At 34.3% G+C, this 17939-nt stretch overlaps 1 protein-coding gene across 2 annotated transcripts; it reads left to right on the forward strand.

Annotated features, from left to right (window-relative positions):
* The first annotated feature begins 2424 nt into the window (after positions 1-2424).
* On the forward strand, positions 2425-15607 carry LOC111623605 (chorion peroxidase-like). 2 transcript variants are annotated; one of them, XM_023366236.1, is made up of 16 exons: positions 2425-3183; positions 3259-3303; positions 7400-8802; positions 8890-9041; positions 9823-9952; positions 10025-10245; positions 10342-10515; positions 10607-10756; positions 10890-10991; positions 11064-11177; positions 12132-12267; positions 13434-13973; positions 14744-14913; positions 15189-15282; positions 15356-15424; positions 15498-15607. In XM_023366236.1, exons 3-15 carry the CDS (start codon positions 8792-8794, stop codon positions 15414-15416), a joined length of 2055 nt encoding a protein of 684 aa, XP_023222004.1. In that variant the 5' UTR covers positions 2425-3183; positions 3259-3303; positions 7400-8791; the 3' UTR covers positions 15417-15424; positions 15498-15607. The 2 variants fall into 2 exon arrangements, with proteins under 2 accessions (XP_023222004.1, XP_023222003.1); XM_023366235.1 differs by lacking the exon at positions 7400-8802 and having other exon boundaries at positions 2425-3303.
* The last annotated feature ends 2332 nt before the right edge of the window (positions 15608-17939 follow it).

The raw sequence follows: 17939 nt of genomic DNA on the forward strand, positions 1-17939 counted from the left end.
TCTGTACTCAATAGGAATAAGGAAATTAGAATAGAGAGAGAAGAGTTCCTTATTTCTACTATACAAGAATAAGGAAACATTCTCTTATCTCTGAAGAGGGATGAAGCGATGGCAATTCGATGGTGTTAAACAATGGATAAAATCGCCGAACACAAGTCGTGGGTTCGTGACTCATCAACGGGTGGGCCAGGTGGCGTTTTCCAGATTTTCTTCACGTAAATAGGGGCCAGTTTCCCATAGAAAATATTCCCGGGAGACACCTCTTTAGATAGATCGCCCATGTCTTGCTTTGTCTTAAAATCATCAATCCAAAAAGTACCTCGGTTCCTCGCCCCGATTTGATTCCATGTTGAGCAGAGCAGTGGGATGATGCCTTAACGGCTCGTCCGTATGTCTATCAGTAACATTTAAAATAATAATATAGATTAAAGTAAAAATAAGATTATCAACATTGCCGAAAGCCATGCTATTTAACAATTTCATTAAAATTTATGGAATGAACAGATCAATGATTTTATTTCATCGTTTAATTAGTTTGTCTGGATTTTAATTGCAACAGGAAATTGAATGTGAAAATTTCTCCGGAATTCTTTGGGACATTTTTTTTTTTCCTGGCTTGAAAATTCTTTAAAAATCTTTATTTTTTTAAAATAAACTTTTATGTTATTTAATTATTTAATTTAGAGAAATTATATTCTACAGTTAATTAAAAGGTTAAAACAATTATTTATATAAAATAAACAATAGAATGAGATTCTGTACGGTTTTTATCCAATAAAAGTTAATGTAACCCACCAGTGGCCGCCGAGTGGATAAAATCACTGGTAGTTGATCGCGGGTTCGGACCTCACCAACATCGAAGTAGAGTTTTCAGGTTTTCTAAATAGGAACCACAAATTCCTCTCGGGAAGACTTTGTGGCTCCTATTTAGAAAACGAGGAGATGCCTCCCGAGAGGACTTTTTATGGTAAATTGGCTTCATATTTAAGTGTTATAAACGCGAAGAAAACCCGAAATACTCCACGTAGCCAGCCCGTTGGACATGCGCGAACCCACGACCAAACCAGTATTCAGTGGATCTACTAGGTCAATATATACTGATGGTTGCAGGTTCGCTCCTACCTGCAACCATCAGTATACATTGGCCTGATGGTTGCAGGTAGGAGTGGATTTTTCCGGGTTTTCTTCACGTTAGTAACACCTAAATAGGGTCCAGTTTATCATAAAAGGTCATTCCGGAAGGCAGATGGCCCACGTATCGCGTTGCCCTATGCAGATAAATCAAACCAAACCAATATTTATTTATTTACTAAAACGGATTCCGGCCCTTTAGAATTGGCTTCCACGATGATGGTTACTGTGTTTGTGCCTCTTTTATCTCACCTGCCCAGTGGGCAATTAAGCGGGTCCTTTTTAATCATACCCATCATGGGTTTGGGCAGGCTAACAATAGAGCGGCTAGTTGAAGGACGGGGTCCAATATATCCGGGATAGACTATCCCTCAAAAAAGTCCTCGAGTTTTTAGAACTGTCGATTTGATTTTGGATTTTAAAAATTCCAACAACGAGTTGCTTAACTTTTCCGGCAATGTTTAAAACTGCGTGTGTCGCGCCATCTGTTATGATGTTTTATTATTAAAACCTTTTCATATTTTTAATTATTATAAAATGGCAAAAAGCTTAGTTATGAGGGTAGGTATGTGTTTTATATAGTATATACTAATAACAAATAAAATTGGTATTAAGCCCAACCCTAATCGACATATGTCAAACGATCCCTTTATCTCCTTACCCCCTCGACCTTTAACCACCAAAATTTAACAGCATCGATCCCCTTAATATATAAACCTCCCCGCAAAATTACAGAAATTTTCGACAAAAAGTACAGGGGTTATTAAGTTTGAAAGGGTCATATTTTTACCAATTGCCATACTTTCCCTCTGTTATATATAACAGAGAAAATATTTTGTTTCAATTAAATTTAAATTTAAAAAATGCTAAAGAAAAAAAAAGTGTCGTTTTAACTTTTACTATGCAATAATAAGTAAATAATCACAAAATAGTCATGACATTCGATTGAATTGATATGTAAATAAAATTCAAATAATTAAATGTTAATTTTAAAGTATATCAAAAATATTACAAAACTGCCTTTAAAAACTGCCCTCTAAAGACTTTTCTTAATCAATGTTTTTTTCTAACCGCCCTCTCCCTATTCACAATATTTAAAATTAAGTACAGTAGAGCGTTGATTTTCCGAAAGTCAATCATCCGAAACGTCAATCATCCGAAAGAATTCCAGTCGGCAAATTTAAATTTTCGCTAGTGCTGTGGCGCTTCAATCTTTGGCTATGTTTTGGGCTACTCAAATATTTTACGTTTTTGATACTAAATTAACATCTGAAGTATAATTTTTTNTGTTAGAAATATTTCCAATATTATTATTCATTTTTAATACCGTAATCAAACTTCCAACCTCATATAGAGGCCGCCATTTACAGTCACTCTCGTAAAAGCGTCAATAAATATTAAATAGTAAAAGTGTTATCATCAAGTATTGTAACTTTCAAAACTGCGTGTAAATTCTATTGTTATTATTTATTGTTTTTTTAAATAATTGTTGCTGTTTGATTGGTTTATTTGGTTAAGGCAACGCGACATGTGGACCATCTGTCGAGAGGATATGCTTCACCTAAATAGAGGTTTTATGGGGAACTGACCCCTATTTAGGTGTTACTAATGTGAGAAAACCCGAAAAACTCGCGAACCCACGACCAACAACTAGTGTTCAGTGGTTTTATACTTCAAACAAGGGCCACTGGTGAGCCCTTGTTTGAAGTTCTTCGATTTAGGGCCATTTGTTCAGCTTTTTCAATCATACCCATGCGGATTCGGCCAGGCCACAATTAGGCAGCTGGGTGGTGAGGGACATCTCCAAGATAAACCACTCATGAAGAAGTTTTGAGATTCCAGAGCTGGAATTCGAACCCGGATCTCCTCAGATGGTAGCGTGACCATCTTTACCGCATCGTAGATAGAATTACGTGAGTGATAGAGAACGTCAAAGAACTCGTTTCATATCATTGTTATAAAAGAAAATTTAAAGGTTTTTGTCAATGCAATTTAATATTATGGGATGATAGCGTCTCAAGAAAATGAGAGAATTCGCTTCCAGGTTTGAGGGTAAGATTACATTATGAAGGAAAATTCGGAAAAATTATTATATACGATTTTTGCAATGCGCTCCTTTCTTTCTAGGACGTATTTCCTCATTGCTTTCGGGAAAGAAAGAGATCATTGGAGGTGATTAATGAAATTTTCCAATATAATTTATGCCGGTTGTCCGAATGCTTATGGCATCCGCTTATTTCGCAGCAATCTCATTTCAGGCCTCATCTCGAACCCATAGATGCACTAGACGGTACCTAGCTGTACTCGCGAGTATCGAATGTGGCGCGTACCTATTTATTGGCGGCACAAATTTGCTACGTAATGGTATCGTCTTTGGACTCCCATAGCTTTTTCTAGAAGCATCTGATATAGCGCCGCTCTATCCCTACGTCCCGATGGTAACCATCGATATCTGAAATGGGAATCAAGTCAATGAGAATGGTTGTCATTACAATCGGGAATCAAGAGTAATGTCTGTAATGAAAACGAATCAATTATATTATTTTATGAAAGTGGATCAAGTACGATGTTATTAACAATAACTTGCCACTTTTGGCCTAAGAATGACCTGAACACGTGGTTCTTATAAAAAAAAACTAATCGAATTCGAGACATTTAATAGATTCTATTATAAATACTTTTAGATGAATATACAAAGGTGTTTCGTACATCAGAATTTGGTATGAAAGGATAACAAAAGCTCACCAATTGCAGATTCTTATTGTGTGATTACACAAGAATCTGCAAATAATGCTTCGGTAGTGAAATTCCAACAAAGATGGTTCTCTCCTCGGAATTTCTGGACGTACAATTAAAACAAACTCAAGACAAATACACTACTTACTGTTCAAAACCCGAAATCGATCATCAATAGCGCTCCCTTAAATCCCGATACATGGAATATTATTTGCACGAATGTCTTGAAACGAGCGAATTAACTTTAGGTACTGTACATTCTATATTCTGTAGCAAGGATGTCAAGTGACTTTCTTTCCCTCCCTGTACTTAGATAAGTAAACTAAGGGTCATGTCTAAGCTGTTCAACTTGCATGACATTTTGGCGTTTTGCTATTTATTTTTAACCCAATTTGCAAGCTATCTCATCCGAAGCCAGGTTTCTGGTCTCAAACAATAGTGCAATATCGTGTAAAAACTCCAAGCATCGAGAACAAGTTGATTCAGTATCAAATTTTTTATCGGATTATTTTCTCTTTTTCCTCATTTTCCCTCATTTTCATTTTTATTTTATTTTATTTCAGTGTAAGTGGCACTGTAACATTGGAACTACACATTATACGTTGCCTAACTGTACAGTGCTTATTCTATCATCATTATTTTATTTTTTTACATAAGACACGAATAGTCACAAATGTCACATGAATTTTCATTACATTTTTCGTATATCATTTATTATCTACAGAATAATCTTAATTGATGCAACGAAATGATAATTTCAGCAATTGTCGAACCTGTTCGTAAGACCTCTCTAGTGTTTGCCAAAACGTGTTTTCCTGCGCTAATATTACAGTACCGTTCATGGTTTTCTTCTTCACTGTTTATATTGAGGTTATCGTCCTCTGTCTTGAAGAGAAAACGTTACAGAGTTCTCAGAACTTTCGAGTTTAACTGAAGTACGACATTAATTAACACAAAAAAGTACGCCAGCAGGCACTAATATACGTAAACAACAACAAAGGACCAAAGAAGAAAGAATGCCAACAGCGCAGGCAATCACCTCCGAAAAGTTCGACGTCAAAGAACTCGCTTCATATCATTGCCAAAATACCACCGTTGGAGCTAATCTGTTTTGCCAATTGATACTAAAACGATTGAAATTATATTTATTTATTTATTTACTCTTTCCTCCGTGAGCAGCAAGAGGACCTCTTTGAAAAGCCCATTACGGGATCGGCCAGGCCACAATGGGCCAACCGAGTGGTGAGAGATGGGACCCGACTTATCCGGTTTAGATCATCCATGAAAAAGTCATGGAAATTGGATTGGATTGATGAGATAAGACAATGCAACGCGTTGCGTTGTCTTATCTCATTAATCCAATCCAATTTCCATGAACTTTACTGCTGATCTGCTGAAGAAGATCTGCTCGACCATTCCGCTATACTTAACAGGTTAAAATTTTTAACGCTCTGAAGACTCGTAATCGAATCCGGATGGGTCAGAAACCCCAGAAAGTTTTCAGGAGGTGGATCTGTTCAGATGTATCGGGTCCCATCCGTCACAAGCCGGCCGCTCCATTGTGGGCATGGCCGAAACCATAATGGGCTAGCTAAACGAAAAAAAGAGTTAATATACGTGTAATGTTTATTTTAAAAATTTTGTGTTATTGCATAATTCTTTCTTCGCTGTCCAACAGAGGCCGACTGGATAAAACCACTGAACACACTAGTAGTTGGCCGCGGGCTCGAGCCTCACCAATCCTCGTGGGAATTTCCAAGTTTTTTTCACGTATATAACGTCTAAATAAAGGCCAGATTCACTTAGAAAATCCTTCTTGAAAGCAGCTCGCCTTTGGCTTCTCGTATAAAATATGCTATCTGGTAAAATATATCCACTATTTTATGGATACGCAGTCCTAATTTCTTGGGACAATAACTGAATGGTCATATCCATCAGCAAATTTAACTCCATGCTATCATGGAGTTATACCACATAAAGACTCATCAAGGATGAAGTATGCCTATTTCGGCAGAACCATGAGTCGGATCTGTGAAAATTTTCAGAAACTTTGCAACCAACACCTCTATTCGTCCGTTTGTCAATCCGTGGTTGAGAATAATGAATTTCACTTTGAACATGTTTAAAAATAAACTGATTTATTCATGTACTCATTCATTTTGAAGAGTGCTCTTACGTCATTCTTGTGCTCCTTTTTTTTATAACGAGGAGGCGTGAAATGACGTTAAATTGACGTAACTTTGTGTTATAATTTTTTTGTATTATCGAAAATAATTTTCGTCGAAATTAGACCGAAAGATCTTTATATGTCGAAGAGGTGGAGGGTGGCTAATATTTTAAAATAGTTACATGACCTTCATTGGAGGTTTGGTTCAGGTTTATTTGGTTATGACAACGCGACACATGGGTCATCTGCCGAGGGGGGATGCTTTCCGGGAGGACTTTTTATGGGAACTGGACCCTATTTAGACGTCAAAATCGGACACATGGGTCATCTGCCGAGGGGGGATGCTTTCCGGGAGGACTTTTTATGGGAACTGGCCCCTATTTAGACGTTAAAAAAGTGAAGAAAATCCGGAAAATTCCACGAGGCGAGGCACGAACCCACTACTAACTACCAACGTTCGGTGGTTTTATCCATTCGTAATAGTAATTTTATGTTAATCCGAAGACTTAAAGGTAACGGTAGCAATTGTCTTGCATGGGCCCTCTTTACCCGAGTGTCGAGAGCTTGTATGGGCCCGTTTTACCCGCGGGCCCCATACAAGCTCTCCATATCCCTGCCTTCATGCATAGTCTTTTCAAGGATTTATTAATGCTCCTACTTATAATTTAAAATGTCGAATAAATGTATTTCAGTAAACAAAAAAATTACAGTAATTCATAATCCTTGACATAATTAAAAAACTAAAATGAATAATTCCAATTAAGTATAATTTCAAGTGAAAATATTTTTACTTTCACTTAAACCAATTATTAATAAATTAATACCATTTATATATTTTCGCAATTGCTAATCTTTTATAATGCGTATAACATACAAATACATATTTCATTATTAGTAAATACGTAATTATATATAACATTCATATAAGTACAAAACTTAGTTTACCAACCGGTAGATCGCGAGAACTATTCGAGGAGTAACGAGATTGATAACTGAAGAAGGTTGAGGAATATTTATACTTACTTATATATTATAAAATTATATATAGTAATTCGTTTAAATTTTTTGTAATATTAAGCTATATATAATAAACTATTATAAGCGTTATAAAAATATATAAATATTAAACTATAAGTTATATTAATTAAGTGTTCAAATTAGTCGATTCTAAGAATAACGAGGTTGAGAAATAAAACGTTTAAGAAACGTTTATATTTATTTCAGAAACATATTGTAAGATAATATTTGATAATATTTATTATATATACACTAATATTAATCCATATAGTGGAAATATAAATTATTATATTTATTATAAAGGAATAAAAATAAATAAATTAGTAGATAATGTTTTTCAACCGGTAGATCGCGAGCCTTATTCCTGTAACAACGAGATTGAGATTGGAAAAGGTCGAGAAACTTTGACTGCGTTAATTTATATTTATACTGAAAATATATTAATTAAAATTGACTTTTAAAACATTAAAAAATACATTAATTTATGTGTTTTTCTGCATATTTTTTTTTCCTTTAATCTAATTATTATGGCGTAAGAATTATTTTTGAAAATCGAATAAGGTCATTGGCATTTAACTACTATTTCAATTCGTTAAATATCACTTCTATTTTAAGGGAAAATTCAAATATTTTACATATGCGTCATTTAAAATTTGTTTTGAACAATATTCTTTTCATAATTTGGTATTTAATGCGTGTTTTCGATATTCTAAGTCATTTCTAGGGCGTGAAAGAAGTTAGAGGATGCCCCAATAGAGAGTTATCCTATGGGAAATTGCCTGGGGTTCCCACCAACTAGGGCCCCAAACCAATCTTTTATAAACTTATTACTGTAGTAAGAATATCGAAATTTAAATATGGCTCAATATCGGGGGCCCTAGACTACCGGTAAAAAAAACAAACAAGGATACAGGGGAATTCCTTCAAAAATTCTCTCAAAGAAAAATGTCTGAATCGACATTGTACACGGGACCTCATAATTCAAATTTGCCCGGGCCTCACGAATCTATAACGTGCCATCGGTGTACCCCATCTCTCCTCAAACCCTAATAACTGGGCCAACTATACTCCGAAAACTAGAAAGAGAAAAGAAAACAAAATGTCAAAATATACTTCAATTTAAACCATCTTTCTCGTGTGAAAGATGAAAGTTTGAGACCCTCCTACGTCTGATATCCGAGGCCCTTCTGCTCCCTCTCTGGTCTCTTTAAGAAACGTAACTGAATTAATAATTTTTAGCAAACGTTTATGAATTCCCTTTAAATGCGAAGTACCTCTAATCAGGCCTCTTGTATTAGGTCCTTCCTGAAACCCCTCTATGATAGCGTTTACTTTTATCTATAGAAAAAACAAAACCTATCGTGGGTTCTACCATATATCCGAGACCGAAAGCTTCCTGGGTGATGGCGCACGTCCGAATTCGAACCCCGATCCCCCATAGAGATAGCCTAACTTCTTATTAAATAAAGAAATATCTGTATTCTCCTTAATAAACCTACATTTAAATTCTTTTGCCCCCTATTTACTGCACAGTTTTTCACGTATTACATAATTAAACACGTGTTAAAACTCCTATACGAACTTGTTTAGTACATAAATTAGAATCAGTCCAATCCGGTAACTTCTCTCTTACACAATCCACCAATAATATCTCTTGACACAATTTCTAAACAACTTATATTAACCATAAAAGATTACATAAAGGTACACACACACACACACAGTTAGAAAACCAGAACAATGAGAGTAAGGTAAGCAATGTTTTGAAAATAATATCAAACCATCTTTAACGTGTGTAATTTTACGTGTAATTTAAATATAATAAACAATCCTTTCAGTTATATTATCGTTATTACTTATATATTGGGAGCTTGGGCGGAGCGTAGAGGTCTTTCCTCCATAGGAAAAGATGATGTAGACAATGCACTGATCAAAGCCTTCGAGAAATTAAACAGGCAGAAAGAAATCGAAAGTCAACTTATTACTAAAAGTAAGTTTTTTTTTTTTTTAATATTATTAAATTTAAATTTATATAAATATAAATAAACGCATTTATATTTAGAATTAGATCTATACTAGATTAAAATTATGTCATTTCCTACAGACTTAATGCATATTTAAATTGCTTTAAGCTTAATGTTTTATATTTATACCCTATTTATTTAATTAAATTTTAATTTAATTGAGTTTTTATATTAATTAATTCATAAGTGTATAAATTAATTGTTATGTTGTGTGTGTGTTTTTTTGTGTGTTCTATGAATAGAATTATTATATTTATAATTTCATATTTAAATAACAAAAAAATATATTGTAATTAGACTTCGGGAAAATTACCTTTATTAGGAAGTTGTATATATATAAATTAAGTTTTTGAAATTCGTTCGTCTGTCTGTCGGTCTGTTCTGTAATTACAGTACATAGATGAAAACCGAGATTCTGTGACGAAATTTCGGCTTGGACCGGAAGTCACGTGATTTTTTAAAATTAAAATATGATTAAAAATTGCAGTGATAATTATGTTATTAACATTTTCTTATTTAAAAAAAAGGTGCTTGTTTTTAATTACTTACTTTAGCCAAACCTGTGAACGACGGTCACTGACGAAAACACAAGAAATGACCGCTGTTCTGAGGTTATCTTATATGCACATTTCTTTAAAATGTAGCTGTTTAGAGGTGTCCGTTATTACAGGTTCAGCCGTACATATACACTATTATATAACAGCTTTTTTCTCCCCTTATAAAATTATCTTTTTGTTTACCGAACAGGAAAATACATCAATCCATTTGTCCCTTCGACTATTGGCAGACACCAAGTAAGTAGTTGTTCCATTGAATCATGCCCCGAAGGTGACTTATTATACTTACTGGAATACGCTGCTATAGAATTAGTAAACAAGTAGGTTTTTGTATCATTTAATTCGTTAAACTTCCTTATAAAATCCTATACAAGTTTCTTTACTTTGCCTAGATTTAATTTAAAGAAACACGAAGTTCCCCTATTATCTCAATTGTTCACGAAGAGCGAATTAGTGAAGGGGATAGAAAATCACTGTCCTAACAACAGGCCTACTCGGTGTGTAAATAGTAAATACAGGACCATAGATGGCAATTGTAACAATTTACAAAGACCGAACGAAGGGAGAAGCTTCTCCTGCCATATTAGGTTCCTGCCACCTGTTTATGCCGATGGTAAGTAGCTTCTCTTCATGATGATGATGATGATGATTATTATTATTATTATTATTTATATCATCGTTAATCTGTTTTATCATCTGTGAACACCAGGAGTTAATGCTCCTCGTAGAAGTGTTGATAACCTGCCTCTACCGGAACCTAGAACGGTAACGCAAGTTTTGAATGAAGAAATTTGCATGCCCGGAAGGCCCAATTCTAATTTTTTGATGGTGTTTGGACAATTTTTAGATCACGATAGCGTTCTTACAAAGCAAACTAGTCTAGGTAATTCGTGTTTAAAAAAAAAAAAAAAAATACACTTTAATTGTTAACGTGTAGACTACTCGATTGTGATTTTGTAATGTTAATTAAACAGCCCATAATGCTCCTTTTAATTGCTGCCTTGCCGAAAGTATGAAGCATCCTCAATGTTTACCGGTACCGTTTGGACCCAGTGATCCCGAATTTCCTAATGTCACGTGCATGAATTTTCCACGAGACAGACCCTGCGATCCATGCTCTACTGGTCGGTATAATCCTGCTGAATTTAATTACTTGAAATTATATTTCCTAACAGCATTAAAGTTTTACTAATTTTTATAGTAATTTTATTAATAATTACACTATTATTTTGCGTGTAATCGAATTATTATATACAGTAAGAGAACACCTAAATGCGAAAACTACAGTGATCGATTGCTCTCAAGTCTACGGTGCAGTAGAAGAAGACGTCACATTTCTTAGGACCAACAGCGGAGATGGTTACATAATTTTAATAATTATTTCAAATTTTTAAACTGTATTTTTTTAAAAATATACGTCATTTCTATTAGGGAAACTGAGAGTTACAACTATAGAAAGCGTTGGGGATGTTCCTCCTCCTAATAGAGATATCACCAACGATATGTGCACCCTGAAAGAGGAAGGATATGTGTGCCCTATGACAGGTTTATCGAGAACAATTCTTTAAATATACAGGTGGTCCGAAAGTCAGTTAACTATTTTAAAGACTATAACTAGGCCACGAGAAGAAAATTTACAGGGGTAGGATTAGTTCCACAAGTCACACATGGGGATAATTTACAATTTTATTTCAGATACAAACCTTTTTATTAAAATACTATGAATAATTACAGGGATATAAAGTTAAAAAAGTAAAAAATAAATGCAAAAGACTCGCAACATGGGCGCCAGCCAGCTAGGATAGATACAGAGGTTACAATGTAGTACATTGGGAATTTGTTAGCCACCCCAAAACATGTTTAATATGTCGACCTCCATTGCCTTCTACCAACTGAAATCTCAGAATGTTACCTTCGCGCCCAATGTCTCCCCTAAAATCATAGGAAAAATTATTTCTAAGCACCTGTTTTAACGAAGTTTTTACGTGTGGTGTCAATAATACATATCGCTGCCCGGTAACGGGTGTAATGGCATCCGCGAGAGCTCCTCAAACCAAAAAGGTCCAATAATGAACAATGAAAAAATCTTCACCAAACTTACTTTTGGGGAATTTAAAGGAATTTCCAGGATATGAGGGTTTTCTCTAGCCCAAACTGGACAATTACACATGCTAACTGCACCATGCGGATGGAGACGTGCTTTGTTTGTTCTCAAAACGGTCTTGGTGGTGATTTTTGGAACACTTCGTGAAATTAGGTAAGATACTTGTACTTGAAGCGCACATTAAAAAAGACTGTTAACTGACTTTTAGGTCATCCTGTATTATGCTGATGTTTATATACCATTATATAAGCTATATTAATTCCAATATTTTATATTTATGAAATTGTTGCATTGTTGTAACAGCACACAACTGTTTAACTGTGCTCTTTTTTTTAAAGTTGACAGATGCAATGACACTTGTAATTATTAAATATTTGATGACATTTAATAAACAGGTGATATCCGAAGTAATCAACATCCTCTACTGTTGTCTATACATACAATATTTTTGAGATTCCATAACTATGTAGCGGATAATCTTCACGCATTAAATCCAAATTGGGATGGAGAAACAATTTATCAAGAAGCCAGGTAATTTATTAAAATTGGTAAAAATTATTCTTCAAATTAATGCCAATATAATTTATATTAATTAATAAGCAGTAGCGATTTTAGGTCATTCTAGGACCTACGCAAGCTTGTACGGTACCTGCGAATCGAAAAACCCCATGAATTTCATGGATGTATATGCTCCAGTTCCTCGCTATGTGGGCATGGCCGAACCTACAATGGACTTGCAAAAACGAGGCCCTCTTTGTACTTACAGGATGGAAAGAGTTTTAAAAAAACCCCTACATTTGTGCCTATTCTAGGCCCTTAAAACCATGACACCCTACACCGGGGATGGGTAGACTTTTGTAAGATAAGGGCTATCTATAGTATATTCCAAGTCACGCGGTTACCCAACGAATAAAAAAAACGGCTGCTTTGGTAATAATTTCTAATAAAACCTGTCCAAAACGAAAACCTGATTAAGCGGAAAAAATTCTTTAGAACGAGTGTTTTTTTATGTTTAAAAAAATCCTATTCAAAAGCCTGCAAACTAGGAAAAAATATTCGTACCGCGTGAGTCCGGTTTACACAAGCTTTACTGTGATGTATTTATCGGTATAAAGTATTAAAATACAAGAAACAGTAAATATAAAATATTATTTTACCAAATGTGAAATCATGTAAATTTACCCAAAAATGTAGTTAGGATTTTTAGGTAAATCCTTAGAATTTTGGGGTAAATTAAGGGAAAAATCTTCAAACTTTGGGGTAAATTCAGGGGAAATTCACAGAATAATGGGTAAACCTAGGGAAAATCCCTAAAATTTTAACACATCCAGAAAAAATTTTGAGAATTTTGGGGTAAATCAAGGAAGTTTGGGATAAATTCAGGGGAATTTTTCAGCATATTGGGGTAAACCTAGGGAAAATCCTCAGAATTTTAAGACATCCAGGGAAAATCCAGGAAAAATTCCCAGAATTTTGGACCGATCACTCCAAAATTCTCTGACGATACACCAGTGGATCGCGATCGATTTCTTGTCCGTGTACATCCTACACAAAAGTCTGTTATCCATGCCTAAAATCGCTACAGTTAATTACGAAAATAATATTAAAAATGCAAGCCCCATTATTAATTTTAATCTATTTATCAAATAATTAATTATTTTTAAAAATAATTTTAAATATTTAAAAAAATATTTTAGAAGGATCGTCGGAGCCATCTTCCAACACATATCCTACTGTCATTACTTGCCAAAAGTTGTAGGTTCCCGACTAGCAGAAGAACACGGTCTATGCGAAGACGAAACTAAGTACGACAGAACTTTACCAATTGCACTGTTTAACGTCTTCCCAACTACCATATTTAGATTTGCTCACAGCACGATCCCAGACGAATACCTATTACTGTCCGAAAATGGATCCTTAGCGGCTCTGAATGTCGCAGACGTTTATTTTGATCCTAGGCCAATCTACAATGGGCTCTTAGAAGATATTATCCGAGGAAGCGTGGTTCAAAATCAGGAGGAATTCGATAGGTGCTTAGAGAAGGTTGTCAGAAAAAATCTCTACAAACGTCACGTAACTGCACTCGACCTTTCTACTATTAATATACAAAGGGGAAGAGAGCATGGCCAACCTGGTTTTGTAGCGTTTTTCGAGTATATCTTTGGTGGCAAAATAACATCCTTTGAAGACTTACCAATGAAACAAACGTGTAAAAAGAAATTTAAATCGTTGTACAGGTAAATTTACAAGATTTCTCTTGTTGATACACTCTGTGTGGCCCAAAAGGTATCTAAAAAACTTAATAATTTATACGAGGCATACAAATCTTACCCGTACTGTACATCATTCAAATCGGCATTCGAAGCAAGTACAGTGAGTTCCACGTGTTCTTCTTTTGACGTCAATGATCTTTATATCATGGGGGAAAATTAGTCTATATATTCTCCAGATCCAAATAGTTTTCACAGATATACCTCAAAGATACAGTATACCAAATTAATCCGCCAACCAATGGCCGAGTGGATAAAATAATTGGTTGGTCGTGGGTTCTCCTTTGCCACGTGGATTATGGGTTTTCTTCTCGTCTGTAACACGTAAATAGGGACCAATTTCCCATAGAAAGGCCTCTCAGGAGGTATCCCCTCACTAGATTTCCCAAACCATAACTCCTAGAAGGCATCCCTCTCGACAGATCGTCCAAACCAAACCAACCCAGAGAGTTGTCTGATGAGTGTGAAATCTTCGCCATTCCGACAAATATTCTTTAAAGTTTGACTTCAAACTTAATAACAATATTTAGAAAGATCCAGATTGAACGTATTTCAATACAAATGACTCCAAATGCTTACTTGAATGATACCTAAGCAAAATTTACATAACGAATAAGTATTAAATTTGGTAGGTATCTTTTAGGCCATGCTTCGTATCCTATTGAAAATTTAAGAAGAATTCATTTAAAATAAATCTAGGACCTATTAACGTTAATAAATTATGTTATTTCTTAAAGGCACGTTGAAGACATAGACTTATTTGCTGGTATTTTGTGCGAAATTCCCGAAGACGATGCTATAGTTGGCCCTGTAAGTGCATTCATTATAGCAAAACAATACTTTAATCTGAAATTTGGTGATAGATACTTCCATACTCACCTAGGCGAGACTGGATCTTTCACAAAAGGTAAAGAAAAAAACTTGTAAAAATAAAGAAATTTATTACATCACCGAATAAAAATTCATTCTACGGTAAAACCTGTGTAAGCCGGAATCGTACAATACCGAATAAGTTAACGGTTTAGAAGTCTTCCGTTTTGAACAGGTTTTTCTTTTTTTTTTTAACGTAAAAAAAATCGTTCCGTGTGGAAGAATTTTTCCCGTTTAAGCAGGTTCCGTTTTGGACAGGTTTTACCGTATAATTTATAATTCTTTCTAGAATCTTTTTAAACAATTTTCCAGAGCAGAGAGGAGCTATTAGAAGTGTATCAATGTCTACCATTGTTTGTGCAGTAACTAAAGTCAAACGTATGAATATTGATATGCTAAATACAGAGTAAGTATAATTAATTACAATTAATTAATTATAATTAAGAACTTATTTGCCATTATTGCTCTGTTTATTGCAGTAGCATACCGGTACCTTGTACTCAAATTCCTAAATTAAACTTCCTTCCGTGGAAGGATTAAATTATAACGTAAGTATTATAAATTATAACGTTTAATTATTTAAAAATTGAACAATTTACTGAATTTTAACATTGTTTTCAGGTTTATTTAATATCTTCGCTTATACACGAAATACATTTCCGTTATGATACATTATTAAATCCGTTATTTGGATATAAACTTTTAAAATAAAATTCGTAATTTTTAGATAATATATTAGTGTTTTTATTACTAATACACGACTATAATAACACATGGCTATAATTTCACGCTAAAGAATTATTTATAAATTTCTTAGGGGATAAAATACAACAGTGTGGCACCATGTTATGACTATTCACAGTCTATCATCCATTCTAACCAATATAAAATGTGTAATCCCCTAAAGAAATTAGCTGAAAGCGTATGTGGTATCATCTTCAGTGCCGTGCTATCCTATGGGCATATAGGGCAACTGCCTGGTGTTTCTCACCAAACCAATCTTTTATAAGAAAGTATTCCTCCCCCTCCAAAAAATTCCCCGAAGAAAAACACCTACAGTCAACACTATACGTGGAACCCCCTAATTGAAATTTGCCTATAACGTGCCACCGATCATCCCTCTCTGAAAAGTATAAAAATGCAGTAAAACCCGTCTAAAACGAAACACAAATAAAACGAAACCTGCCTAAACGAAAGGATTTTTTTCATAACGGAGAAAATTTCTTCCTTTTCCATTTTTTAATACGGAAAATCTTCATATTAAAAAGAACCTGTTCAAAACGGAAGCCTGCCAAACAGGAAAAAATATATAGGCCTATATATATTCGGTATCGTGCGATTCCGCTTTACACAGGTTTTACTGTATTAAATACTGGTCCGTTCATTGATTCCGAATATAAAGTAAACAGGAAAATGAAGGCAGATCGCATCCAGTAATAATTATATCTCATAAATTTATCGATAAAATATTTATGTATGGCGTATTTTTCGAGTTATGTATTATACAAAATCACAAATTTCAATCGTTTTCCTTAATTTACAGTTGGTTGACCGTTATGGTTAAAGATACGTAAGAAATTCACGTTGGAACATAAAACTGTTAGAAAAAAATACAATTTTTTTTTTCGTACAATCTTCTGTGAACTAAATTAGGAAAAAAAACGGCATTACATTTCGATAATTTTTAAATAATTTCCTCGTATTCGTACATTGTACAATGCACGTAAAGCATCGACCGTCAAAGCTTGCATAGTGATATATTTCTTTGATAAAATCGTTTGAAATTTGAATAATTTCCTCGTAAACTATCTCGTAAATTCTTTTTTTTTTTAAATTAAATAACGGATTAAATGTCGCTTTTCGCTCGTTCAATCCCTCGAAACAACAGTAAAGCGCCGGCTAAACTGACAGACATTCATGACGAATACTTGCAATCTTATTAATAATAATAACTGGAATTCCTCGAACACTGTAATATATTATTATCGTACAGATATTTACAATAAAATCTACTGTGAGATCCGGAATTTATTAACAAAAATTGTAATTAGTTCACTTTCGTTTATGGAAGAACGAATTGGAAGAAAAAACCGATCTTAGCCGGAAATGTGTAAACCTTCCTGTTATAACTATCAACATTCCATTGTTCTCGCATAACTTGCAGCTCGACTTGCATAAAAGTTTATAGTTAGCATCCGAATTTCGTTATTTGTTTTAGGTCCCTGGAACACCTATAACCTTTAGCTCATGAATATCCGATCAGGTGATGAAATTTCCCCGCAAAAAGCTATAAAAGACATTTCTTACCCCCTGTTTAACGACCTGTTGTCCGTACAGGGAGGTGCGACTGACCCCGACCTCCCCCTGCGGTTCACACTACCGTGCGATTCCGGTTTACACAGGTTTTTACTGTATGATTTTAAAAGCATTTTTAAATTAATATACCGAAAGCCTCAAAAGATAAGAGGCCCAGGCCTTTTTCAACTTCCGAGAGGCCCTAAAAGAATAATACTGAGCAAACAAACATCAAACATATGACTCCTGTTTAAAGCAATCGAAAAGCATTAAGGAAAACAAAGAAATAAAAATAAAGAGACCAAGAACTAGAATAATAGCTGTAATCACAATAGGAAATAAAACCCCAAACAAATTTTTAAAAAAATAAATAAATTTATAACAATAGAACAAAACAAAGAGAACAATAACAAGCTAACTCCGCCTCAATGATTAGTATAAACCAACTTTACCGATTTAAAATTGATGTAAGGCGTTACGGACAGACAAAAATTATATTTTAAATGTTTTAATTAACCTGTTTAATTCGTATTTTAAGCATTAAAAAATTCAGCAACTAGTTACATAACTTTCCCGGCAAAATAATTACAATAAAATGATATTTTGTAAGAGTAAATTTATTTTAATGGTCGTTATACTGAAGCAATTAATACTGTACATAACTTGGAAGACTTCATGTTTTTTAGGGTAGTTAGAGATTCCGTATATATATATTTTTTTCCCTCCCTGAAAATCCTGTCTTCTGAGGAAATGATAGGTTGAAACGAA

Source organism: Centruroides sculpturatus, unplaced genomic scaffold, assembly GCF_000671375.1.
Source record: "Centruroides sculpturatus isolate CEXI.00-Female unplaced genomic scaffold, Cexi_2.0 scaffold425, whole genome shotgun sequence".
In the NCBI taxonomy this organism is placed as follows: Eukaryota; Metazoa; Arthropoda; class Arachnida; order Scorpiones; family Buthidae; genus Centruroides; species Centruroides sculpturatus.